General features: G+C 46.1%; 8 protein-coding genes across 8 annotated transcripts; 3 read left to right on the forward strand and 5 right to left on the reverse strand.

Moving 5' to 3' along the window:
- Nucleotides 1-179: 179 nt before the first annotated feature.
- Nucleotides 180-4,555, forward strand: AGABI2DRAFT_229569 (hypothetical protein). Its single transcript, XM_006457181.1, has 12 exons — nt 180-363; nt 418-532; nt 585-727; nt 782-1,344; nt 1,393-1,750; nt 1,814-2,142; nt 2,202-2,358; nt 2,411-2,472; nt 2,521-3,443; nt 3,493-3,588; nt 3,627-3,631; nt 3,934-4,555. The coding sequence occupies exons 2-12, from the start codon at nt 450-452 to the stop codon at nt 4,365-4,367; spliced, it is 3,153 nt and encodes a 1,050-aa protein (XP_006457244.1). The 5' UTR covers nt 180-363; nt 418-449; the 3' UTR covers nt 4,368-4,555.
- A 174-nt stretch (nt 4,556-4,729) lies between these two features.
- Nucleotides 4,730-6,948, reverse strand: AGABI2DRAFT_212557 (hypothetical protein; the record flags this gene model as incomplete). Its single annotated transcript, XM_006457182.1, has 11 exons — nt 4,730-4,878; nt 4,948-5,097; nt 5,179-5,310; nt 5,365-5,469; nt 5,529-5,709; nt 5,767-5,884; nt 5,946-6,210; nt 6,266-6,457; nt 6,509-6,535; nt 6,590-6,694; nt 6,749-6,948. The coding sequence occupies 11 exons, from the start codon at nt 6,946-6,948 to the stop codon at nt 4,785-4,787; spliced, it is 1,569 nt and encodes a 522-aa protein (XP_006457245.1). The 3' UTR covers nt 4,730-4,784.
- A 2,566-nt stretch (nt 6,949-9,514) lies between these two features.
- Nucleotides 9,515-10,564, reverse strand: AGABI2DRAFT_229573 (hypothetical protein; the record flags this gene model as incomplete). The annotated part of the gene is made up of 3 exons (XM_006457183.1): nt 10,122-10,564; nt 9,694-10,066; nt 9,515-9,641 (listed from the first exon to the last, which is right to left on the reverse strand). Coding segments are annotated over exons 1-3 (855 nt in total), but the record flags the coding sequence as incomplete, so codon positions are not given.
- An 817-nt stretch (nt 10,565-11,381) lies between these two features.
- Nucleotides 11,382-14,477, forward strand: AGABI2DRAFT_154568 (hypothetical protein; the record flags this gene model as incomplete). The annotated part of the gene is made up of 10 exons (XM_006457184.1): nt 11,382-11,462; nt 11,524-11,888; nt 11,939-12,108; nt 12,163-12,415; nt 12,469-12,550; nt 12,609-12,966; nt 13,024-13,215; nt 13,286-13,464; nt 13,525-13,912; nt 14,434-14,477. The coding sequence occupies 10 exons, from the start codon at nt 11,382-11,384 to the stop codon at nt 14,475-14,477; spliced, it is 2,112 nt and encodes a 703-aa protein (XP_006457247.1).
- Nucleotides 14,478-14,550: 73 nt separating this feature from the next.
- AGABI2DRAFT_139699 (hypothetical protein) lies at nt 14,551-15,374 on the forward strand. The gene is made up of 5 exons (XM_006457185.1): nt 14,551-14,641; nt 14,694-14,721; nt 14,782-14,913; nt 14,976-15,065; nt 15,140-15,374. The coding sequence occupies exons 4-5, from the start codon at nt 15,015-15,017 to the stop codon at nt 15,254-15,256; spliced, it is 168 nt and encodes a 55-aa protein (XP_006457248.1). The 5' UTR covers nt 14,551-14,641; nt 14,694-14,721; nt 14,782-14,913; nt 14,976-15,014; the 3' UTR covers nt 15,257-15,374.
- A 484-nt stretch (nt 15,375-15,858) lies between these two features.
- AGABI2DRAFT_123117 (hypothetical protein) lies at nt 15,859-17,080 on the reverse strand (the record flags this gene model as incomplete). The annotated part of the gene is made up of 5 exons (XM_006457186.1): nt 15,859-16,062; nt 16,120-16,277; nt 16,325-16,510; nt 16,572-16,659; nt 16,709-17,080. The coding sequence occupies 5 exons, from the start codon at nt 17,078-17,080 to the stop codon at nt 15,859-15,861; spliced, it is 1,008 nt and encodes a 335-aa protein (XP_006457249.1).
- Nucleotides 17,081-18,535: 1,455 nt separating this feature from the next.
- Nucleotides 18,536-19,791, reverse strand: AGABI2DRAFT_181542 (hypothetical protein; the record flags this gene model as incomplete). The annotated part of the gene is made up of 5 exons (XM_006457187.1): nt 18,536-18,777; nt 18,835-18,992; nt 19,039-19,224; nt 19,283-19,370; nt 19,417-19,791. The coding sequence occupies 5 exons, from the start codon at nt 19,789-19,791 to the stop codon at nt 18,574-18,576; spliced, it is 1,011 nt and encodes a 336-aa protein (XP_006457250.1). The 3' UTR covers nt 18,536-18,573.
- Nucleotides 19,792-21,090: 1,299 nt separating this feature from the next.
- AGABI2DRAFT_146848 (hypothetical protein) lies at nt 21,091-23,289 on the reverse strand (the record flags this gene model as incomplete). The annotated part of the gene is made up of 9 exons (XM_006457188.1): nt 21,091-21,326; nt 21,433-21,464; nt 21,872-21,916; nt 21,974-22,030; nt 22,088-22,278; nt 22,335-22,507; nt 22,539-22,724; nt 22,785-22,872; nt 22,921-23,289. The coding sequence occupies 9 exons, from the start codon at nt 23,287-23,289 to the stop codon at nt 21,091-21,093; spliced, it is 1,377 nt and encodes a 458-aa protein (XP_006457251.1).
- Between the last annotated feature and the right edge of the window lie 470 nt (nt 23,290-23,759).

The raw sequence follows: 23,759 nt of genomic DNA on the forward strand, positions 1-23,759 counted from the left end.
TTTATTGAGCACGAGAAGCTGATGCACTCTGCTTTACAAACTGCATACTCTCATAGACATCTCTCCCTAGCGGACCCCAAAGATCAAGGCATTATCAGTGAGTTGGTTGTTCCTTGCCATTTTCTTCCTCGGGATTAACGTTTTCCCCAGCACGAAGCTTGGCTAGTGATCAGTTCAATCCCCTTAAGGCCGTTAACGATTTTGTGTCCCATAATCCTGAAGTTTTCAACCCGCGAGGAAAACCTGGTGACGACGTTGATACTTTCAAATACATTGAAGATTCTGTAAATGGATTTCAGGACACCGCCAAAACAATCGTCAAAGGCCTTAATGCTCTGGGACATCTTCACCCATTCGTTGGCAGTACGTTCAGGCGAACATAAGTATATTTAAAAATTTACTGGTCTATCTTTCCAGTCGCTGTGGCTGCGTTTGCCCTAGTTGTGACAATGGACTTCTCGAGACGGGAGAATGACCGCAAAGTGCTTGCTGTCAAAGTTCAAATGCAAGAGCTTATGATAGTATTCTTCGAGTGCGGTCCTCCGTTACTGTGCCGTATTTCGGGTTTCCTCAAATTTTTACAGGCTTCGTCATGTTCGTAATACGCAAGCAGGCAGCGACGGCATGGGTATCGCAGACCGTCTCAAAAACTTCATGCTTCAAGTTGCTACAGACATTAAACAATGCGGTTCTGCTTGCGACGCTTATCTCAAGAAGGGTTTCTTGGGTGTGTCCTGATCCTTTCATATGTAACTTCCATGTTTTTACGGGTTTCCCACAGCGCGGACTGTGAAAGCAAGCATATATGAAAGTCGTTTAGCCGAGTTTGCCCAGAAATTTGTGGATCACAGGTCCACATTGAAACTCTCACTCTCGCTCCATACAACGATCGGGGTTGATGCTGCCAATGCTAAACTCAACGACCACGGAGAAATGTTAATGGCAATTGACAAGAAGCTGGACATGGCCATGATATTCCGCAAGCTTGATACTCCTCGTGAACGGGATGTCCAAAAACTTATCGAAGAGCGTGGAGGCATCAAGGCATGTCTTATGAACGAGGAATTTCTTGAAGAACTCGTTGCTAAGAGCGGCGATTCTCTATCACGTATTTCCGGCCGGAGTGGTGGTTCTGGTCGACGTTCCAACGATCTCCCTGAGATCCGAAAGCGCCTCTTGAAAGAAATGCAGGAGGATGTTGACGAAACCTTCAGTCGGAATATGGTTCTATTTGAACGCAAGCTTGACATGCAAAACAAGCAGTTGAGTGATGTCATGCGGCAACAGTCCGACCACATCATCACCGCTCTCACTGCGGGCGCTCATGATCGTATCAATGATCCAGTAAGTCTTGATTTTCACGGTCTGACAGCCGTGCTTAAATGATAGTAGGACTTGCGAAAACTGTGGAAAGATATGGGCTGGAAAGGAAGCGTCAAAGCTCGAACTTTCGTCCTCAATTTACACGACTACTATGCAGACCAGCGTAACGGGATGAGCTCTTCCCTTATCGAAGCAAGCGGCCTTCCTTCTCCTCTGCCGATGAGAACAAGCCAGTTACCTTCACCTAGAAGAAAAGCCGATGATGGATGGGCGCTCGAATATATCAATGCTGCTTACGTGCAGTCTATTCTGGAAGCTGTCGACGATGACGGAACAGGGTTTATCAGTATCAAAGAAGTTAATACTTTTGTTGAAGAGCGTCCTGCTGGTTGGAGTCTACCTGAATGGTTCGCATTTTGGGCTGTTGGTAGGCTTCTTTCTTTCCTCATAGCGAGCTTTTCCAATCTTACGTTTCGGGCTTGCCTTACAGGTTGGCAGATCAGCGTCACGCAGTATAAAAGCAAGATTTATGAACTGGTGCGATCTATGTTCGAGATGCTCGATTATGTTTTACCTTCAAATCGGCGGGGAGTAGATGAATATCTCTTTCATACATCTTTCTGGCGCATTGAATTGCTCCTCCGCTCTACTACGCCTGTTAATCCGACAATGTTGTTGGATAACGATCTGGTCCGTTATACGGAAATGTATACCGCGGCAGAAGAGAAGCGACTTGAGACGAATCTAGAGGATGTCGGTTATGAGCTGGATACGACTGCTACCGTATCCCTAGTGACTGGGGAAGGTCGGATCGAACGGGTGGGTACCTACCGTTTTCGATGGTAAAGAGTCATCCGCTGATAAACACTGTCACAAAGTTCGTTTATCCGCTCGTCTACCTTCTACTCAAGCGTCACCTCCGCATCCTGACATTGGCCTGCAAACACGTTCTTGATGGGGAAGAGTTCGTCACGCTTAACGAGTCTCTTGTATCTGTTCTCTTGGCCATTGATACCAGGATCCAAAACATCGAAGGTGAGCGATGATTCAGCCTCAAAATCATCCCTGTACTCATTCGTTTCTACAGCCGTCTTCAAACAAACACATTTTGACATTCAAGCTCGCCTTGGTAACTTCGCGTGCGGCGTAGTAGGTTCTTTTTAGAAGGTCTCTGGAATTATTCTCATGATGCATCAGTTCCAACTTTCGTATGGCGATATTCGAAGAATTCCTGCCCAGATAACTTTTGGTACTTGGAATAATGAAGAAGGTACAGTATCGGCACCGAGTCAAGTTGTCACCAAGGACGCCATTCGAGACGCACTCGCCGGTGAAGGTCAGGATATCCTGAAATATGGACATCGGGATGGGTTCCAGTCAACGGATTATTTTGAATTCGAGGCGCATCGCCGTCGCCATTTGGGACCCCCTCATCCACTCGAAGGAACATGGACGGGCCATAACCAATTGCTCGAAGGTGAAGATACTATCACCTACGTCCTTCGCATCTCTATTCTAGTCTCCAATGGCAAGACTGTATATGGGAAAGGCGAAAACTTCACTAACACTTTCGAATTCTCCGGCTCTGTCAACCCTTCAAAACCTGGAAGACGATCTAAATACAACTTCTCTTTCGCCCTCACAGACGATGAGGACGGGATACAAAGATCTTGCTATGGGCAGCTAGACGCCACAACTGGTGTGATCGTTGCACGATGGACGGACCGGCGAGAAAAGGAGGATCCGGAAAACATCGCATATCACGAATTTATATTAACAAGAACTCCTCCTTCCCTGACAAGGTACCGCTACACAGATGATGCTTTTGCTGAAGATGCGGCTAGAGCACGATGGAGCTTTGCATCTGCAGCGGTGCGACATATGGTTCAACAACAATTGTGGTCCCGTACATTTCTTGAAGAGAGGGCTACTGAACGCAAACGATACGTCGAGCTGAGCACCCGGTCATTAATCGTGACCATGGGACTTACACCTCAGAAACCATTGAGCGTAAAGGAAAAGGGAGAATTAGATCGCCTACGACGAAACCTTAACCCAAGCGAGGCTAGGTTTTACCAAGCTCTGGCCGATTTCGATATTCAAAAACTGCCTTGGCATCCGTACGTATTTCCCCCACGTGGCTCATTATGTTACTCACGAAGTTGGTAGGGCATGGGGTTGTGATTGGTGCGAACGCCGTATAACAAAGGCTCGATACCTCTGTGTTACTTGCATGTCCGATGACCTCTCGGATAACATTGACCTGTGCTCGACATGCGCAGATAGAACTCCTGTTAAAAGAGGGTTTGTTCACGATGTGTCTCATACGATGGTCAAGGTTGAACAGACGTTGCATGATTTCCATTTCTCAAGAGTAGTGGCGAATGCGAAAGCCACATTAGAAAAAGTGAAGAACCTCTTTAGGGTGTTGGAAGCCAACGCACTGTATCCAGACGAGGACGCCGACCCCGACGTAGAGGTTCCAAATAAGGTGACATGCGCCTGTTGTGCTAAAAGTGTCATGCCACCTTGCTGGGCATGTGTAATATGCAGTGCGTAGAACCCATTTCCATCGCTACTACTTCATCATCCTCATAAAAGTTAAAATAGCGCGTGATACGTTTGTTTGTAATGCATGCGACGCGAAACGAGTTCCGCCTCTCCACAATGGTCATTCCGCCTCGCATTCCATATCTCACCCTCTAGTTCGCATCAGGGATACTTCTCTCTCTGGACAGTCGTTGACCACAGAAGAACGACTTAACGCCTTAGAACAGCGTCTCATCATGGTGGAACACAAATTTGCTGATGGCTTCGCGTCAAGCGACGCCAAATTGGAAAGCCGAATGGCGCAACTTGAGGCCAAGGTAGAGGAGAGGCTCAATAGGTTGGAAACGTATACTGAACAGAGATTCGATACGTTGGAAGCTGTCATGAGACAGGTAATGGCCCAGACTATGGCACTTCCTGCGATTTATGGCCAGGTGGTGAGAGATACCATCAGGCATAGTATGCCGCCCCTTCTAAAGTCTCCCCCCAATTAATGAGCATCCTAACTCACTTCCAAGCTCTTCATCAACGTACTTGTATATCTCACGTATTCAATTACTTCTATGTTCTTATAATCAAAGGGAAAGCCGGACCTTTCCTGAAATGTTTCTATGTGTTTTATCACTTCATCACTTTGTTATCTAGACATCTATTCTCAGCATATACATACCGCGTCCCTGTCAATTAAAATGAGTCTGTTGTACAACGACATCGTGATGGTATGGCAGTTATACTTCAATGGCAGATTGGCAAACGTAGTTCGGACATCAACAGCCCGGAAAAATCCCGCTCGCGGTGGTAACTGTGCTCCTTTCCCCGCGAATCAGCACACAAGATAGATAGATATGAACTAATTGAGATATAGCACCCGATAATATCAGCTAGTGAACCACTCATCCATACATGTAATATTAGATAAATTCGTAACCTAGATAATCCTTAAGCAAACCCTCAACGTTTTTATCTTTCCGAGGAGTCAATTTACATCGGAATGGCTCAGGCATGCTGAAATTTTATAAAGATGGCGACTTGAGTAAACGTCCGTTGGCATATATGGAAGATGAAAGGTCTTACCAAGTAACAGCCATAGCCCGAAACTTTGGAACAATCGGGATAGGATTTCCCTCGGCATCTGAAAGTGCAGGCGATATATCGTACACAGCCAATATCGATACTGCTACGATGTACAACATCGATAACCCGATATGAGATCCGGGGCAAATTCTAAAGTAAGTAACCACCCATAAGAAAATGCTAAGTGATAAAGAACGGGCAACGGAAAAGAATAGAGCTAGGTTGACGTACCGCCTTCCGAATCCGAACGTAGCGAAATCGTCGGGATCAGGTATATTTCTATTGATTTTGCCATCCTTGATAAATCTTTCAGGTTCAAACTTTTCGGGATCTACAAAAATGGTTTCATCGTGTAACATGGCACTGAAAGGGATGCAGTCAATTTAAGGCGGATAAGTCGTGAGGGTAATAATTTACTATGCATTCGCCATAACGACGCAGTCTTTGGGGATGTGATACCCTTCATATTCGTCGACATCGGTAGTCAAATGCGGAACACCCAAAGGGATTATTGGATTCCATCTATGATTGTTCCAACATGTTAGCACGTCACCCCATAGTCGCTTTCAAAATAATCTAACCGTAGCACTTCTTTAAGCATGGCATTCACGTATGGCAAGCTCTCCTTATCAGAAAAATCTGGAAGACGATGAAGGCCGACGACAGAATCAATTTCCTGTTGAGCTTTCCGCTGTGCTTCCGGGTGTGCAGCCATTGCCAAAATTAGAGTCATAAGTCCAGCTACGTCGGCTTCGAAAGCAACTATGTAGTAAAAATGTTAGGATATTCGGGTATTAGTGAGAAAATAATGAAGCTGACTGCTAAAGACCTGAAGCGCTACTTCTTTGACACAAGTTTTCTGTTTCTCGAAATCTGGTCCGTCCTGGTGTTCTCTCAGACTCTCAGCTACAAAACATTCGGGAATATTTCCAGATTCCTGGTCAGGAACGGCGATGAGCGTACAGAGCAAAGAAGTCCCTAAAAAGGATCCAACTCACCATCCTTTTCAGAGACTCATTAAATGGCCTTTCCATTAAATTAAGTAGTTGCCTCCGAATTTGACGTCCGTCTTCTTTGAAGCCGGTAAATGGCATCCAATCTGGGATGTGTTGCAACCAAGGCAATTGGTTGACGAGATATTTACCGGGAAGGGCTGTAGCATTAGCCGTTTCAAATACTTCTTTTGATTCTCGAACTAAAGGGTCATTGAATCGTCGCACCGGAAGACCATAGGTCAAAGATAATGTGACACCTCCTACGAAACTGAAGCGGCAAATGCTCAACGGCGAGAAGTGTTCGAAAGAAACATGAGACTGACCTCTTGATGTGCTCGTAGATATCTTCAGAAGACTGATGGATATTTGGTAGAAGACCTTTCCGCGCAAATTCTACCGCCCTGCTGTGCACCCCCTGAATGTTTTTGGGAGAGAAATGTTGTTGGAATACTCGTCGACGATTTCTCCACATTTCACCGTATGGCATGGTGCCGAAAAGAAACTTGATTCCTATACTGGAGACGATTGATTATAATTTCCCATGCACGAAGAGTGAAAGGGCGTACACATCTGTGAGCATTTTCAATTGGGGCCTGATTGACAGTTAGACTCCTTGACAGACACGTGGCTCAGTGATACGAACGCACCGGCAGGAATATATCGCTGATCGCTTCTCGAGTAGATCTCTCGCCACCTCAACGTCATTAATTATAAGGATAGAATGTCCCAAAACTTCAAAGTAGAACATCTTGCTTCCTAACGAGACGCGTCGTGAGTGGAAACAAGTATCACGTTCAAAGGACTACCCACCGAGCTGTTCACCTAGCCTTTTATAGGCTATGTGGCCGTTCTTACGTGGTAATGAGAAGGCGTTTCCGAGAATTGGCCATCGATACGATGCAAAACTAGGGGGCGTGTTTCGTGACGGGCGAGTAGCATAGTAGGCGAGGAGAGCTGATACACAAATGCAGATGAATAAACCATTCTGAAAGTCGGTCAAGCCCATTGTTCTGACTATGGTATTCGAGTCAACGACAGCCGAGTGGGATTGGCGTAGTTATTGTCAAAATAACATTGACTTTTGTGTCACATCAAATTAATTCCAAATCAAGGCACATGGGCACTCGTGGGCGTCCAAAAAAAACATCAGCATACGCAAATACAAGCTTCTGTCTCCCCCTCTGCTTTACACGATGCGCTACCTTCTCCTTCTCGTCACCCACCATCCCTACCAATTACACGGCCTAAATCCAATGATACCGCATATGCCGCCACAGGTACCCGGGTAAATGTCGATGAAGAGGGAGCAGGGGAAAGCTGTGAGCGGTCAACCGCAGGTGAAGGCGTTCGAGAAACATGAAGAGGATGAAAGTACGCAGGATTTGTTGGCGGGAATGCAACAGCAACAGCAGCCTGGTGTTTCAACTACTCGAAGAGAACGTAGCCGTTAGGCAGTCGGTTGGGTTTCCAGGAAAAAAGAGTATGGGAGACCGGTATGTGCGACTTAATCCACATATATGACTGCTAAGTATTAAGCCATCGCCTGCCTCAATAAATGACAGATCGATGACCGGTTAGATAATGGAATGATCTACCGTATCGATTCGGTGCAATTCAAGGTAAACTACCGGACGCCAAGCGGCGGCCAAGGCATCTGAAGAAAAACCCAGTATCTTTGTTTCGATTGAACTCAAGTCAATTCGGGCTATAGACTGGCGGTAGCTCAATCGGTAAGCCCGATTCTTCGGAACACAATCTGATACCACTGTCAACGTGTTGTATCGTAGATCGTACCACACATTCTTCCCTCAGTTCAGTACGGGTTGCGGGACTGGTAGAATGAGCAACTATAACATCAACGGCCGATCTTGAAGTCGCTCTTGCAACATCCGTGGGGGCAAGTAAGTCTGGAGTTACTTCCGAATTAGTCTGAGCGTCATTAACGGAAGACGTGTCACCGCTTCCCCCATGATCCAGGTCATCAACTACTGAAGTTGGATTAGGCGATATTGCCTCAAGTTCGTCCGCTCTATCGTCACCATGATGCCTCGAAACAGGGGCAGACGCGTTTATTGCTCGCAACAAGTGCACCACAGACGACGGGGAGGCCTTGTTCGTGTCTCGATCGTTCGAGAATATGGTGGTGCCCGGTACGATATTCTTAGGAAGTTGTGGGGATGGTGACAGTGATCGCCTGTTTTCAGTGCGATCTAGTCCGGAATTGACTTCTTCGAGTGTAGATATCGTCCTCCTTTTTTCATTTGCAGGGAATGGGTGTGACAGATTGACAATTGTTTTCCGAAATGAGTTCAAGGGAACTGATGGCTCGAGGGCGTACGGCTGGATGACTTTTTTGGATGACCTCGATCTCGTCCCAAGTATCCCTAAAATCGATTTCGTAACTCAGTATTCGAGCCTCCCCAGTACGAAAGAGATGGGATGAAAGTGTGAGGGAAATTAGGGACCTACAAAATGACTCCAAGTCGCCACGTTTCTCTTCAGGATGATCTCGAGGATCCTGGTCACGTTCGGCGTAGTAAGGGTGCCGTCGTCCTGTCTCATCCTTCCATCGAAGCCGTCTTCTCCGCATCCAGAAATATGCAACCAAAAACAAGAAAGCCAAACCAATGATACTGCCCGTAATGGCGCCAGCTATCAGTCCCTTAGATAATGGCGTTTTCGGTGATGGCATTCGTTCGTGCCCGCTCGGATCGTACACTGTGAAATAATCGAACCAGATTGTGCCTTCATCCGGTTCTAGTATGTCATGATTTACTTTGACCATCGTCACAGTTAGCTCACTGCTTGATATTCAAGATAAAACTGCCCTCAGTAAATATAACAACTTACTGTTGGGAGAGATTTAAAGCTGGGGAAGCCCAAAATTGTTGTTTACCGGTGTCCACAGCACCTCTTTGTGAAGACATTTGCATGGGTGGTGCTCCGTCGATCGAGTAGTTGGTTACGACCCCCCCAGACGAGGCATCAATAGTTCCATACACGACTATGGATTGACCTAAAAAGTAATGCAATTTTTGAGGTCAAGGTGTCACCGATGGATTGAGGTTTTTCGTGAACTAGGATGGGATATTGGACACATACCGTAGAATGGGATTACGAACGAATCCCCTACCCGCGTTGAACTCGATACTGTCCCATTGAAATCTCCTGGTGTTCCACCAATGCGCCAATCGCCCCTGAACCTCACCCGAGTGTCTCTGTCGTCTATCCAGGCAGATATTGGATTCAGGGACATGTCGAGGATCAACGTGGCCCTCGTATTTGGCGGAGGGAGGGGGGTCTCGGTGGTGGTGAACTTCAACGCAGGTGGAGGTGGGATGAATGCGACTAAGTGTTTCTAGCTGATCAAGCACCGCTCATAGCGGTCGAATAATAATTTAACTTTTGATATTGATCAAAGCGCAACCATCGGATGCAAATACGCACCGAGCGCTTTCAGCAACGGATTCATTGCATCAAAGTTTCAGGTTCAGTTGGTAGAACTCATGCCGATAAATTTATGATGCGAAGCACAAACATTCAGGAAACCTTATTTAAACATGTGCTAATCAATCATAGAAAACCAAAGCCCTTAACTCGATTGATTCCCGGAGCGGAGCATCTGGAGGGGTCGTTGGATCCTGAAATCCTGTATGCGGAGTAAACACTGCGACACTACCATCCTGAAGCGAATCAAAGCTAGATATAATGTATCAGCACTCGACAAAGCCATGAAAAAAATAAAACAAACCATTTTATCAGCACAGTTTCATCCGGGGTCATCCCACGTTGATATTTCCATTGATGCTTTGGGTTAAATTTTACTGCCATCGTCTCCCCTACGTAAGTCGAGAAGACGGTTTCAACGGGGAAAACGTCATTTTCCGGGTCAACACTTCTGTAGTCGCAGAGTGCCAGTGGCCAATCAATTGCCGGGTTCCCAATAGGTCTCCAAAGATTCATTATTTGGAAGCGACGCTTGAGAAGGTTTTCGGCTTCTTCGGGAACGTGGCGTCTCACTCGAGTGATAGAAGCGGCCTTGGTTTGATCTACGTGTGCCACTGCCACCGGCTGTCGACGGTCGGCAGATGATTCAGAATGCGCCGGACGGCGAAGGCGATGAGCTTGGCAACTTAAGTCAACACCGTAAGAACTAGACTGACGGAGGAATGAATTTACTGTGATCGAAAATGACAACACGAGATGCGCCAGTAAACTCTTTAATGAGCTCGGTGCTCTCCGCATAGTATTCACCCTTGACTTTCTTCTCATCTTGGAAGTCATTGGCAACGAGCTTTGTGGGGCGTATATGGAACTGGAAGCCTGCGTTATCAAGAGTATAAAGATTCTCCCTCCCGCGAATGTTTTCGATAAGTACGCCCTCATGGCCATCCTGCTCCACGTTCTTCTCCACTTTCCCAGTTACTGGATCAGCAACGGTTTGCGCGATGGCCCGAGAACCATCTTTTGGCGGTAATGAGTATTGAACTTTGGCTGTTACGGTGTCTTCGCGGATCATAGGAGTAGATGCCATAGGAGAAGGTTGACACTGATTCTTGTTTCGAATACAGGCATCTACTTCTGCTTATATACCTTGCATACAGCCTTGGATATGCTGACCGAGCAAGGGGCTGGGAGGCCATGATCATGACAAAGACTATGAAAACGCCGACCGAAACACGCAATCAGCAATCCAAATAAATAACGCTCACAGATCTTAGGGTCAGAGCGCTGAAACGACTAAAAGTCACCCTACTAGTGCTGGATTGCGCTCCTATCTTTTATTTCCTTTTGTCTCGTAATCAATACTATTATTTGTCTTATCTCTTTTACTTCGTAGGTACATACTCGTTCCGTTTTGGTCTCAGCCAACTTCAGCCAGCATGGCTTGAATTCTCAACATCAGCTTGCTATATATACTTATCCCGCATTTTATCGAGATATCTGTGAGAATATCGCACGCCGAATACTCCCTTATATATGTCGGCTGCTTCTTCTGTCTCTTCCATGTTTAATCTGGACCCAACCGATAAGAGGGCACAAGATCTCTCGCGTTCTTGTTTCTCTTGGGTACATACATTGCGGACTAGCTCAAATATGTAGCGCGGAGGCAATTTGTGCAGATCTCGTATGGAGTCGATATCTCACCATGAGGCTTCCCATGATCAAATTCGCAACATCGCCGTTTGCTTACCACCTGACATGGAAGCCTTGCGTTACCCAGCAATGAAAAGACTCCCGACGACGATGGTGAGCTCTGATCAACCCCGCAGGAGTGGCACAGTTGCGCTCCTGAGGGTGATAAGAGATCGCCAGAGCTCGGAATGTGCCGAGGCCAAGCAGACGTAGTGCACGTGACCGCGATTCTGGACTCGACACATTGTCGCGCTGTTAATTGGTTTCTTGACAAATGGTTTTCTTCTTGTTTGTCTCGTCCGCATGAGGGTCCTTTGCGTCGCAGAAAAGCCTTCCATATCAAAGTCAATATCCCAAATCCTTTCAGGCGGTCGATATACGACTGTGAGTCTCCGTTTGTACCACAATGACCGCGCGAAGGCCACGCTGTTTACCTTGAACACAGCACAATACCCAGTCACCATACGTCAAAAACTACGAATTTGAATACCCACAGACCAACTCTTCTTTCATCGTCACTTGTGTGTCTGGACATTTGCTGGAGCATGACTTTACGGACGCGCATAGGAAATGGCACTCGTGCAGCCCTGGGGAGCTCTTCGACGCTCCTATCGAATCAAAAGTGGGACCGAAGATGAAGCCCATAGAACAAAACTTGTTGGCCCAGGCGCGTCGGGTTGCCACTCTCATGATATGGACGGACTGTGACAGGGAGGGCGAACATATCGGTACGGAGATCGTCTCCGTGTGTCGAAGGGCGAACAGGAACCTCGTAGTCAAGAGAGCGAGGTTCAGTGCAATCATCGCACAGTGAGTGTTATGATCGAAGCAGTCACGAGTTTTTATCCCCTGTATGCCAGGCAAATTCATCGAGCTGCGCAACAACCGGTGGAACTTGATTTAGCACAGGCGGATGCTGTCGAGGCGAGGATTCTCTTGGACCTTAGGATTGGTGCTGCATTCACTCGGATGCAAACGCTGTCGCTCCAAACACAAGTGCAACAATTAGCTGAAAAAATAGTCTCGTACGGTAAGCTGAAGAGCCGATAACCTTCTCCTGGTACTTGCTGATACCAACGTCGAGGCCCATGTCAATTTCCAACTCTGGGTTTCGCCGTTCAGCGGTACAACCAAGTGAAGAACTTTATTCCCGAAGACTTTTGGTACATATTCCTCTCGCACACCTCAGATACTCCGATGGGTCCGCGCGAGACTGCTTTCAGTTGGAACAGGGGGCACCTTTTCGATGAAGCTGTGGTTGCCGTACTGTACGAGCACGTCCTTGAATTCCCCAATGCGAGGGTTGCGAAAGTTGTCAATAAAGAAACCAAGAAATGGTACGAATATCTAAGTTTTTACGTTAAGTGGATGGCCGATAACCTATATCCAGGAAGCCACTACCCTTGACCACTGTCGAGCTACAAAAGGCTGGCTCTCGCCTCCTCAAAATGGCGCCCAAGAAAGTCCTGGACGTAGGTTTTGGTTTTACCTCTCCGTGTAGAATCTTCGCTCAACAACATGGTGGAAAAGATTGCAGAAAAACTTTATCAACAAGGTTTCGTTTCATACCCCAGGACGGAGACCGACCAATTCGACCCGCAGTTCGATTTTATGTCACTCATTCAGAAACAAAAAGCAGATACCAATTGGGGAAACTTTGCCCAATCGCTCGAGCAAGGCGGGTTCACTTCACCAAGGAAAGGCAAGCACGATGATAAGGCCCATCCTCCTATCCATCCCACTGCTCATGCTGGAAACCTCACCGGGGACGAGAAAAGGGTGTACGAGTATATTGCAAGGAGATTCCTGGCATGCTGCTCAAAAGATGCCGAAGGTTGGCAAACGACAGTCGAAGTTGTATGCGGGGGAGAATTTTTTCACGCTACTGGTACGTTAAAGCGATTTTCTATAGAAGATATTTTCATTGACATTCTTGATTCATTAGGCCTGGTAATCCTTAAGACAAATTACCTCGATGTCTACCCTTACGATAAATGGAGCGATCATCCGATACCAGAATATAAGGAGGGTGAATCCTTCCGTCCTACGTGTTGTGAAATGAGGTCAGGGAAAACAAGCAAACCACAATTGCTCACTGAGGCGGATTTGGTTACGTTGATGGATAAAAATGGAATTGGTATGCTTTGATCTGTTCTTCGCCTGTATGCTCCCTTACAATGAAAGCTGATAGAAGTTGGATCGTTTAGGTACGGACGCGACTATTGCGCAGCATATACAAACCATCGTAGATCGCGAGTATGTCATTGAAAGGATGGAAGGATCAACAAAGTATCTCGTACCCTCAACTTTGGGAGTTGCGCTTGTGGAAGGGTATGATCAAATTGGTTTGGACAGGAGCGTTAGTAAACCTCAATTAAGACGTGAGGTATGTCGTTTACTGGCTCATACATCTCTATGCCTGGAATTGATATTGACGTACTATTAGACGGAGAGGAGGATGGTCCTAGTTGGTCAACGAACCATTACGAAGCAAGCAATGCTGGATCAAGCGTTGGAACAGTATAAGGAAATGTTCCGTGTGGTGAAAGGTAATTGGGGAACTGTGGTTCGGGTATGTTGCAGCCCTTATATTCAGGTATTTTGGCTGAACGATCGCGCGCAGAATGTCAGGCAACACCTTCAAGGAGGTGGGAATGGGAATGCAGCAGCGCAGGCCGGGGTTGGAGGCGGCGACAACGACGATGACGATGAAGATCGGGGCGGTAATAATGGTGGCGGCGGTGGCGGTGGTAGACGGGGTGGAAGGGGTGGGAGGGGTGGGAGGGGTGGAAGTGGGGCTAGTGCCCCTGCATCAAAAAGAGGTCGTGGAGGACGTACAGGGAGAACCACCACCACTGCTGAGATAATCGATGTCGATATGGATGATGGTGAGTTGATTAACACTTGATCCTTTGCTTCGCTGGATTGAAATGTTTCAGATACAGTGCTTCCGGCAACCTCTAATGCATTCTCATTATCAACATCGCCGCTGGCTTCAACTTCATCTACTGCGGTACATGCGACACCGACAACAGCGATACCCCGGACATCGTCCGGTGCTCTTGATCCCAATGTGCATTGTGGTTGTGGTTTACCTGCTCTGAAGAAGAAAAATGACGTATCAGGAATCAATAGTAGTGGGAAGGAATACTATATGTGCTCAAGAGACACTTGTGGGTTCTGGAAGTGGGCTGATGATGTGGGCTCCAATTCAGGATCAGGATCAGGTACAGTGGTACCAGCGAAGCGAACGTTTCCACAGGTAGGAAATTTATATTTGATGCACTTACGACACAAAGTGCTGATTCGCCTTTCCTTGTCATTAGACAAATAATGATCCTAACCAACCGGCTAGGATGTGCAAATGCGGGGTACCGGGCATACTTTTATCGGTATTGAAAGAAGGTCCGAATCATGGAAGAAAATTCTGGAAATGTTCAAACTCGCAAAGTGATGGAGATTGTCAGCTCTTTGAGTGGGACGATGAGCCTCCTCGACAAATTGGCGGTACCTCGGGGAAATCGGCTGGAGGTGGAGGTACTGGACCTAGTCCATGTTTTAAGGTGAGTATCGGATCCACCTGCAAGGCCGTGGTCTGATGTTTTGTCGCTGTAGTGCGGTCAGAACGGGCATTGGTTAAACAGTGAGTCCCTTCTTTGGCGTCGCGCTGTTTTTCTTCTGTACTGATGCACATGGAACTTAGATTGTCCAAATCAGAGCGGTGGTGGATTGGATAAACGGCCGCGGAGTTTCGGGACTGGACCAGCAGTCACTGAGACTGTTGGAGGCAACAATGCATGTTTCAGATGTGGTAAAGAAGGACATTTTGCATCAGGTCGGAAATGTTTAATAGAACGATTGAGACCTGGTTGACTAATTGATCGTTGGTGATGTTAGTGTGTCCGGGCGTTTCTTCGACCGTAGCCACCAGTACAAATGAAGCGCAACGGTGTTTTACGTGTGGGCAAGGCGGTCATTGGAGTAATGGTAAGTTCATTGTCTGATCATGGCAACTCGGTAATGAACGCTAAGACCCATTTTTCTCTCTTGCGGTCCTTTAGCTTGTCCGAGTAATCCAGGATCAAAACCTGCTAGTCGAACGACAAGTACTACAACCAGCGGAAGAGGGGGAAGAGGGGGAGCTACCAAACGTGGCCGAGGGAGGGCGGCTTCGGTAGCTTCGTCTACTACGACGGCCAAAGGGAAGAGAGGAAGGCCGCCAAAAAAGTCCTCCTTTGCCGCCGCCGATGGACGTTAATACTAATTACACGCTAGTTCGCTATTAGACTGCAAGCTCTGTAACATTTTTACTGTAACACTGATTATTCTTCTGTGGAAGTAACCTCTGACTCGCTTGTGAAATGTACCTTTTTCTCAGAACGGCGGGCATGATGAATTTTGGAGCTCAGTATCAGTCACGCCATCATTTGGTGTCTTCTTTTGCTGCGATATTACCACTCAAAAGTTTTTACGAACCGGATTTTTGCATCACTATTACGGCGGCTTCCATCTATCTACCACAGGAATAGGCGTGAGACGGAAGTATGAGAGACAAGGCAGAACGGGACAACATCGTTTCGGACCTAGGCTGTGCCAGGCTACCGAAGATACTGTGAGTCGGGGTGATATTCGATGCCTTCTATCTAAGGCATTAGAACCTACAGAAGAGGTCCAAGCATCGAATGGAGAACGACACCGACATCGAAACCAAATTTCGTTTAGCGTCAAGTACGAATCGTTTGTTTTTTGATAATTAATACTAGCAACATAATAAAACGTTCTAGAAATTTGCGCGCGAACTGAGTGCAGAAGGGATGGCTGGTAAGTTTCCGGCATGAAAACTGACAGCTCCCATGCTCGGTTCATCATCGGTAAGTTGGTTACCGCGACGGCCCCATATCACGGTGCTAAGTTGATTTTGAGTTTGCCTGTTCCATGCGCGCCCGGAAAAGACTCTGTACAGAACGAGAAAATACGAAAGAATCTTTTGAAAACAACTTATGGGTATAACATGCGATGAAATTGCAGAACAAGCGCTCACCTCGACCTGTGCAAGACTATTCTCGAAGAAGTTATGTGCAGGAGGATTTTTGAGGATATATGCAATTAAGTAGCCAATGTTCCATGCCGTACTGAGGGCATATGACTCGATTAACATTGCTGCAATACTCAAATATTGAGCAGCTATGTCAGTGTTCCCTGGTGTCCTTGAGCCTTCGTAGAATTTTATATAATTGAATACACACCCAATAATTTAATATGCTTTTGTCGGATAAACAACAAACGCAGAATGATCAGAAGGGTCATCATGATTTTGCTTGCCGCGCTAAATGCCAGGGTCAATACGACCACTATGTCCAAAGTTCGAGTAATGGTTTGGAACGCCGAAGACAGAGGAGCCCAAATGAATGCTAATTGCAGAATATTCGAGACTAGGAGTGAAATAACATCGTAAGGGAACTACGGTGGGTGCCACGTTGGACTAGAGCTTACCTGTATAAGCCAGATAAAACAATGAAGCTAGGACGATGACGTGTACGGCAAAACGAGTTCCAGTGTAAACTACCCAGACGCGCCACAGCTGGACATTTTTGAGGAAATGGTTATTGAATGATAAAATATCAACTTACTAGTACACCAAGTGTCAGGATTTCCGCTATCACGGCGGCCAAATTCAATATTTGTAGAAGCGTTGCGGCGTGGCTTTGTGCTGGGTTGCCGATTGGACCACCAGGTAGAGAGCTATAGTCGACGTAGGTTAACCGAGCGTACTGGTTTTTGAGTGCCACATGGAATGTTCCACATATAATGATAACTGAGGCTAAGATCAGCGTCAAAGCTGTCCGCCGCTTCCCATCAAGGGCTCGAAGCCACGAAAATGAAAGGCGAGCGCAAAGGTAGTATAGAATGAGATTGAAGGTGTACAGGACTCCCACGACTGTCGTGTGGGAGAAGAGAGTGATTGCTTCATTCAAGGTTGATGCAACTTTGTGGTCGCTCATTACAGGCAACGAACTGTTTTTGAAAAGAGTTTGCTTTTGTACTGCCTAGTGTGCCTTCCATTGGCGGCATGGACTGAGCCAAGTACATTTCACCAACTTCGTCGTGGGACGCATTAAGGGGTCACATCAGCTCTTGATAATGAATTAATAGAATTGAACGCAAAAGAAGCTTTGAGCTTGAGACGAACAGAAAGGACCTTTGTCACTCACCTTGCAAATGATCATGAATTCGCTTAATAGGAACCTGTTGTACCCACGGCTGTCCACTATGAGTTCACTAAGGATTTGATTAGAGGGATGTTGCGAACTCATTTGGTACCCACCCTATGCTTCATGGGATGAACAAGGTCACATCATGATACGAAGAATCAAAGTGGGGTAACATGACAAGTTCTTGATTGATAAGTCGAGTCAGTATTATTCCTGGATTTATTCTAATCGATATAGATAGATGAAACAACTTCCCGGGTGGAAGAGAAGCAGGAGACGAACAACTTTTAATACTAACGAGGAAGTGTTGCAGGAGAAAAAACGTCCCTAGAAGTCTTAAAAGGACTCTTACCTCGTTGTCTCGCACCAGCTCAATACTAGGCAGCTTCTTCGTAAGGCGTACTCTCACAAAATTCAACAAAACAGATCAATTATAGCACGAGATTCCCTTCGCATGATACTTCTGCCTGTAAATTCTCCCGAGGACATGGGATGGATGATGTGGTGTTGAGACTATGCCACAATCCGCATATCTGCATCGAAGGTACAGTAGATCGCGCTATTCAGACTTACGACCCAATAACCACAATACTCACTACTCAATGGCGACTCGTTGTATAACTTATCAACTAATTTGAAGCCACCGTCTCACTAACCGCCTGGTAATCGTTCTACTCCCTTGTTAGTCCACTCATTCGACCGTATCACCATCAGTGATTCCATCTAAAGCGAGAGCGTGAGTTGGGATTGAAGCTGAAGTTCGCAGCGGCCACCTAGTACTACATGGAACACTTGTCATGAGCTCGCCTAGAAATTGTTCCCAGATCTGCAATTTTAAATAGTCCACTGATAGCCTATTTAGCATCTTCTTCCCTCATCAGCCATGACAATCCCATATGGACATCAAAGTGGACGTACTGATATGTAGATGTTACACACGAGACATCAATCATCGTGAGTCTGTCAGTCGCCTTGGTACCATCAAGTGGGAACACAGTCGTCGGGAACTGCCCTAACAGAATTCGGATGGACGAGACTTGAACATGAATGACACTTTGATTAGTGTCGCCGAAAGCAGAGTAGGTCGCGACAAAACAAAGAACGGCGCTATGTAGTCGAAACTTTTCTGCAACGATAATCTAATCTTTCGTGAGGTATGTATCACGACTTCGAGTTCGAAACGCGTGCTGAACGGAAAACCTGAATCGAGAAGGGGATGAGGTGGAGAACAACGCCATTGTGAGAGGGATAGTAACATGGGAATTATTAATATTCGACACATCTTAGACGTTTCGGCGTGAACTGAATACAGAAGGATTGGTTGCTATGTGACTGGCATGAACAGTGACAACTCCCATGCCCGAATCATCATCGGTGGACTGGGTACCATGACGGTTCCATCTCAATGTGCTGAGTTGATTTTGAGTTTGTCGGCTCCACGCGCGTCCCGAAAACACTCGGTACAAAACCAGCAAGTACGAAAGGATCTTTTGAAAACCGATCATGAACACGGGACATGGTACAGAATCAGAACGAATGCTCACCTCAACCTGTGCACCACTACGACCAAAAAAACTATTCATAGGAGGATTATTGAGGATAAATGCAATTAAATAACCGATGTTCCATGCCGTAGTGAGTGCATAAGACTCGATCAACATTGCTGCGATACCCAAATATTGAGCAGCAATGTCGGTTTTCCCTGATGTCCTTGAGCGTTAATTGAGGCCATAAAATTGAATACTTACCCATTAGTTCAATATGCCTGCGTCGGATGAGCAGCAAACGCGTAATGACCATAGAGGTCATCATGATTTTGCTTATTACGGTTAATGACAGGGTCACGACAGATGGTATTTGCAACGTTCGAGCCACGGTTGACCATGCTGAAGATGGAGGGTTCCAAACGAAAGCTAAGTGCAGGATATTCGTAGCTAAGAATGAAACATTTTCATTAGGGAATTAATATGGACGTGTTCAATTAGAGCTTACCAACAGAACCCAGATAAAACAATAAAGGCAGGATGATGATGAGGATGGAAAAACGAGTTCCACTGTAGATAACCCAGACACGCCAGAGCTAGATGGTCTTGAGAACATGATGGTGAAATAGAATATTAACTCACTAGTACACCTAGAGTCAGGATTTCTGCTAGCAAGGAAGCGGGCTTCAATATGTGTAGAGTTGTCGAGGCATGGCTTTGAGCTGAGCGGCCAAGTGGACCACCAGGCTGAGAGCTATAGTCGACGTAAACTATCCGAACAAATTGGTTGTTAAGTATGACATCCATGGTTCCACATATGATCACAACCGAGGCCACAATAAATGTCCAAACTGTCTGTCGCTTTCCATCAGGCCCTCGAAGCCACGAATATAGGAAGCGAGCACAGAGAGAATATAGAATGAGGCAGAAGGTGTACAGGACACTGACAACCGTTGTAGAGGAGATGAGAGTGAGTGCTTCATTCAAGGTTGACGTTGATGAAGCGCTGTCACTCATTGAGAACAGTGAATACCATGGCATAAATGAGTCTGCTTTTGTACTCCCTGCTATATCTTCTCCTTTGGAGCAGACGCTTTCAACCTGCTGTGTCGTGGGATGGATGAAGTCACATCAAACCCATGGTCATGAATCAACGGAAACTTCCAACTTGACAAGTTTCGCTTGGTAGTTACTCATATTTAGGTCTGTAAAACGCGTCTGAATGCGAACTTCCTTCTTCCAAACTTGGTCAATAAATCAGAACGGTGTTGAGATTCAAGAAAAGCTGAGCACTCACTAGTCACTACTCATTAATATTGACGAGTAGTAGAATGTATCTACAAGCTCGAAGCCACCGTCTCGTTAATCGCTTCAATCGCGATCATGATTGCAACTACAGTGACAACGGCCCGAGTCGGGATAGAAGTTCAATGCGATTAGCAGCTGCCAAGTACGACATTGAATCACTTGTCAAGAATTTTTCTCGGCTGCTGTTCCCAGATCCGTAATCTTTAATAGCCTGATGGGAATGAGACTCGATTCAAGATTGCCCTGCTGAGGCCGATAACAGTAAAAAATAACAGAGTGTTTGTAACCGTGTCAAGGCCAGTGATAGCCAAGTTGGGAGAAGTCTAATCGTGCACTGTGGAGTAGCGAACAGATCATATATTAGGTTCACACAACACGAGCATGTATAAGCCATACCTCCACATTAAAAGAACCTATGTTATACGCGTGGTAGAAGGAAAGCTAGAGGTTAAAAGGGAGAACTGTGTCGTTCCGGGAAGTTTTTGACTCTAGTGTCGATCAGTCACATATAGAATGTTTGTTGCATGCGTATGAGTGTGCGCAAGAGAATTGGTCGAGAGCCCTGGTCAGCCTCCTGCCTAAAGCATGCCTCTGGGAATTGAGAAGCCATAATGGCCGTGTTTGTAGTCGACCTTATGACGCTTTGAAATTCTTCGGCTCCCCTTGAAACTAGAAATAAGTAGAGGTATGCATGCGGCTAGAAGTGTGGGGATTGAGGCCGGGTAACCAGCTGTCCGTGGAAGCGTGATTGTTGGGTCCTGAGCGGATGCAAGGGGCAGCGCGGTTTGCCCGGATGGTAGGGGTTCGGTGGGGGCTGGATGGCCGTACGGTGAGGGTATATGCGTATGTGTAGAATATACACAAAGATGACTCGTGAGCTACAAGGACATTTAAAGACGTTTAATGTCACGTACGAAAATAAGTATGCAAGGATGTGAAAGGGATGCAGGCAGTGAGCTCAGGAAGGTCAGAGCGTCTGAACCGTCTCTCCCTTCGGAAGGTCACTTTTTAGGCATTAACCAGGCCGTTGAATTGAAACCGAGAGGCCAGTTTATTGAACTTTGGCTGGATTTGTCCAGGTATAGAGGCCTTGAGCTTGAGGGGCTGACTGCGAGAGGTGACGGCGTCCCTTGTGACACAGAGACCAAATTCCGCGTCACTCGTTAAACCGAACGAGTCCTTGATTGATGTGTCGATGATCGATGGAACGATGAGAATCGAAAGTCTTCTGAAGCTTCTTGAAGCTTCATGATCAATCATATCTAGCTAAGATTACTATCATTATCATTATCAACATATCGAATAAAACCTAGATTCACTTGTCAATGAGTGATCCATCATGATACTTACAAAGAATCAAAAGTGGAGCAAAATGGTGAGTTCTAGATTGATAGGTCTGTAAGTCTTTCATGAATCCTGCATATATTTCAGTTATCGATAAAGATAGCTGAAACAAAGCTTTCAAGCGGGAATAGAAGAAATTCTGATATCAATGTCAAACCATAGATAAATCGCATGGGAAACAAAAGGGGACAAAACGTCTACAGAGAGTCTAAAAGGGCCCATTTAATGGCCGTTTGACACTGCCGAGAAAGTAATACGCTGGCCCTTGTTGCAACAGAGTCAATGCTTTCGCCCGTACACATGTAACGTAGGTCAGATGTGGTCAGTCGTGTTGTTATAGAAAGGGTTAAGCAAGCCATACACTGTAAGACGAAATGCTTTATCCGGTTCAGGTAGCTCTCTGAATTTGGAAACTTGAAGAGAAATGGGAGGACATCCTACTAACGGATTCAAATAATACCGGCCAAATCGCGCCACGACCACCTTATTCCTACCGAGAATACCATGTCCATTTATCGGGTCAAGACTGAGATAATTGCGAACTTACTTCAAAAAACCGGGAGAATTGGGTATGAAATATTTGATTCCATGCCCTGTTTTGTTACTATTTCAAAATCGTAGTAGGTGAGCCTCATTGGCAGACTCAAATCGACAATCATACTAGACATTTGGGCGCGAACTGAATATAGGAGTGCTTGCTTCTACGTTATTGACGACTTCAATGTCCAAATTATCATCGGTTGGCTGGGTACCGCGACGCTCCCATCTCAAAGTGCTAAGTTTAGTTTGAGTTTGCCCGTCCCATGCACGGCCCAAAAACACGCGGTACAAAATGAGGAAATATGAAAGGATCTTTTCAAGGTTTTTATGGGTATAGCAGACGGCCGGGCTTCAGAATGGGGACTCACCTCAACCTGAAAAACACTACGACCAAAGAAATTATGTGCGGGAGGATTTTTGAGGATATATGCGATCAAGAAGCCGATATCCCATGCAGTACTCAGAGTATACGACTCGATCAACATGGCAGCAATACCCAAGTATTGAGCAGTAATATCGGTTTTCCCTGACATCCTTGAGCCTTAGGGAATGTTACACGATTGAATACATACCCATTAGTTTAATATGCTTTTGTCTGATAAGCATCAAGCGCGTAATGACCATCAAGGTCATCATGATTTCGCTTGTTTCGGCGACTGATAGTCCCATAACGATCAGTAGGTCTAACGTTCGAGTGATATTTGGCAGCTCCGTAGCCTGAGGGGGCCAAGTGAATACTAATTGCAGAATGTCCGTGACTAAAAATGTAGCAGTAGCGTCATAAGGGACTAACGTGAATGTATTGTTCCAGAGCTCACCAACGTTAGCCAGATAGAAAATCGAAGCCAGGATGATGATGGGTATGGCACAACGAGTACCACTGTAAACAACCCAGACGCGCCATAACTGGGATATTTGAGAAGTGGTTAACCTGAGATAGAAAAAAAAACACACTAGTACACTTAGAGTCAGCTTTCCTCCTATGAAACCAGAAAGCGACAGTATATGTAGGATAGTTGAGACATGATTCTGTGCTAAGTGACCGATCGGACCACCAGGTAAAGAGCTATAGTCGACGTATACTATCCGAGCGTATTGGTTTTCGAATGCTGCATCTATCGTTGCACATATAATGATAACTGAGGTCAAGATAAATGTAAAAATTGTCTGTCGTTTCCCATCACGACCTCGCAACCAGGGAAACGAGAGACGGGCACAAAGACAATAAAGAATGAAGGAGAAAGTGTACAAGATTCCCATGACGGTCGTGTGAGAGATGAGAGTGACTGCTTTATCCAAGGTTGATGGAGTGTAGTTGTTCATTGGAGATAGTGAATATTTGCTTTTGAAAGTCAGCCTGTTCTTATACTCTGGCACTTCCATGCATCATGCATCATGCATCACCTTTTCTTGGATCAGGATTGAGCCGAATCATAAATTTGATCCTGTGTCGTAGAGTGGGACACGGTCACTACGAGACCTTGATCAAGATTATAGAGAATCTGAATCACAGGACGAAGCATCTAGAAGCTTGATGCGCCCTTCGTGGCAGGAGTCAGCTGCCTTTATTCGTATTTCTTGTTTCATGTATCAGGATCAAGGGATTGATCATATGAACGGCTATTTTAGCAAAAGCAAATGTAAAGCTGGGATTTTTCCCAACAAGGTCTCGACGCTTGGAATATGAGGAGCGAGCACAAAGCCGTAGAGGACCCCGTAGAGGAAACTTCGCGCGATGACCAGTGCATCGACATCGACGTCGAAACATCCATACTTACTCCATTTGTAGTTGC

This window comes from Agaricus bisporus (genome assembly GCF_000300575.1).
Source record: "Agaricus bisporus var. bisporus H97 unplaced genomic scaffold AGABI2scaffold_16, whole genome shotgun sequence".
NCBI classification, from domain to species: domain Eukaryota; kingdom Fungi; phylum Basidiomycota; class Agaricomycetes; order Agaricales; family Agaricaceae; genus Agaricus; species Agaricus bisporus.

What these genes read in the sequence shown, in the direction of transcription:
- AGABI2DRAFT_139699 (XM_006457185.1), top strand. Translation starts at nt 15,015, where the DNA reads ATGAAGCGCAACGGTGTTTTACGTGTGGGCAAGGCGGTCATTGGAGTA. An exon ending in AGGCGGTCATTGGAGTAATG is followed by an intron (nt 15,066 to 15,139) that starts GTAAGTTCATTG and finishes GCGGTCCTTTAG; the next exon opens with CTTGTCCGAGTAATCCAGGA.
- AGABI2DRAFT_229569 (XM_006457181.1), top strand. Translation starts at nt 450, where the DNA reads ATGGACTTCTCGAGACGGGAGAATGACCGCAAAGTGCTTGCTGTCAAA. An exon ending in GGGAAGGTCGGATCGAACGG is followed by an intron (nt 2,143 to 2,201) that starts GTGGGTACCTAC and finishes ACTGTCACAAAG; the next exon opens with TTCGTTTATCCGCTCGTCTA. An exon ending in CAGGATCCAAAACATCGAAG is followed by an intron (nt 2,359 to 2,410) that starts GTGAGCGATGAT and finishes TCGTTTCTACAG; the next exon opens with CCGTCTTCAAACAAACACAT.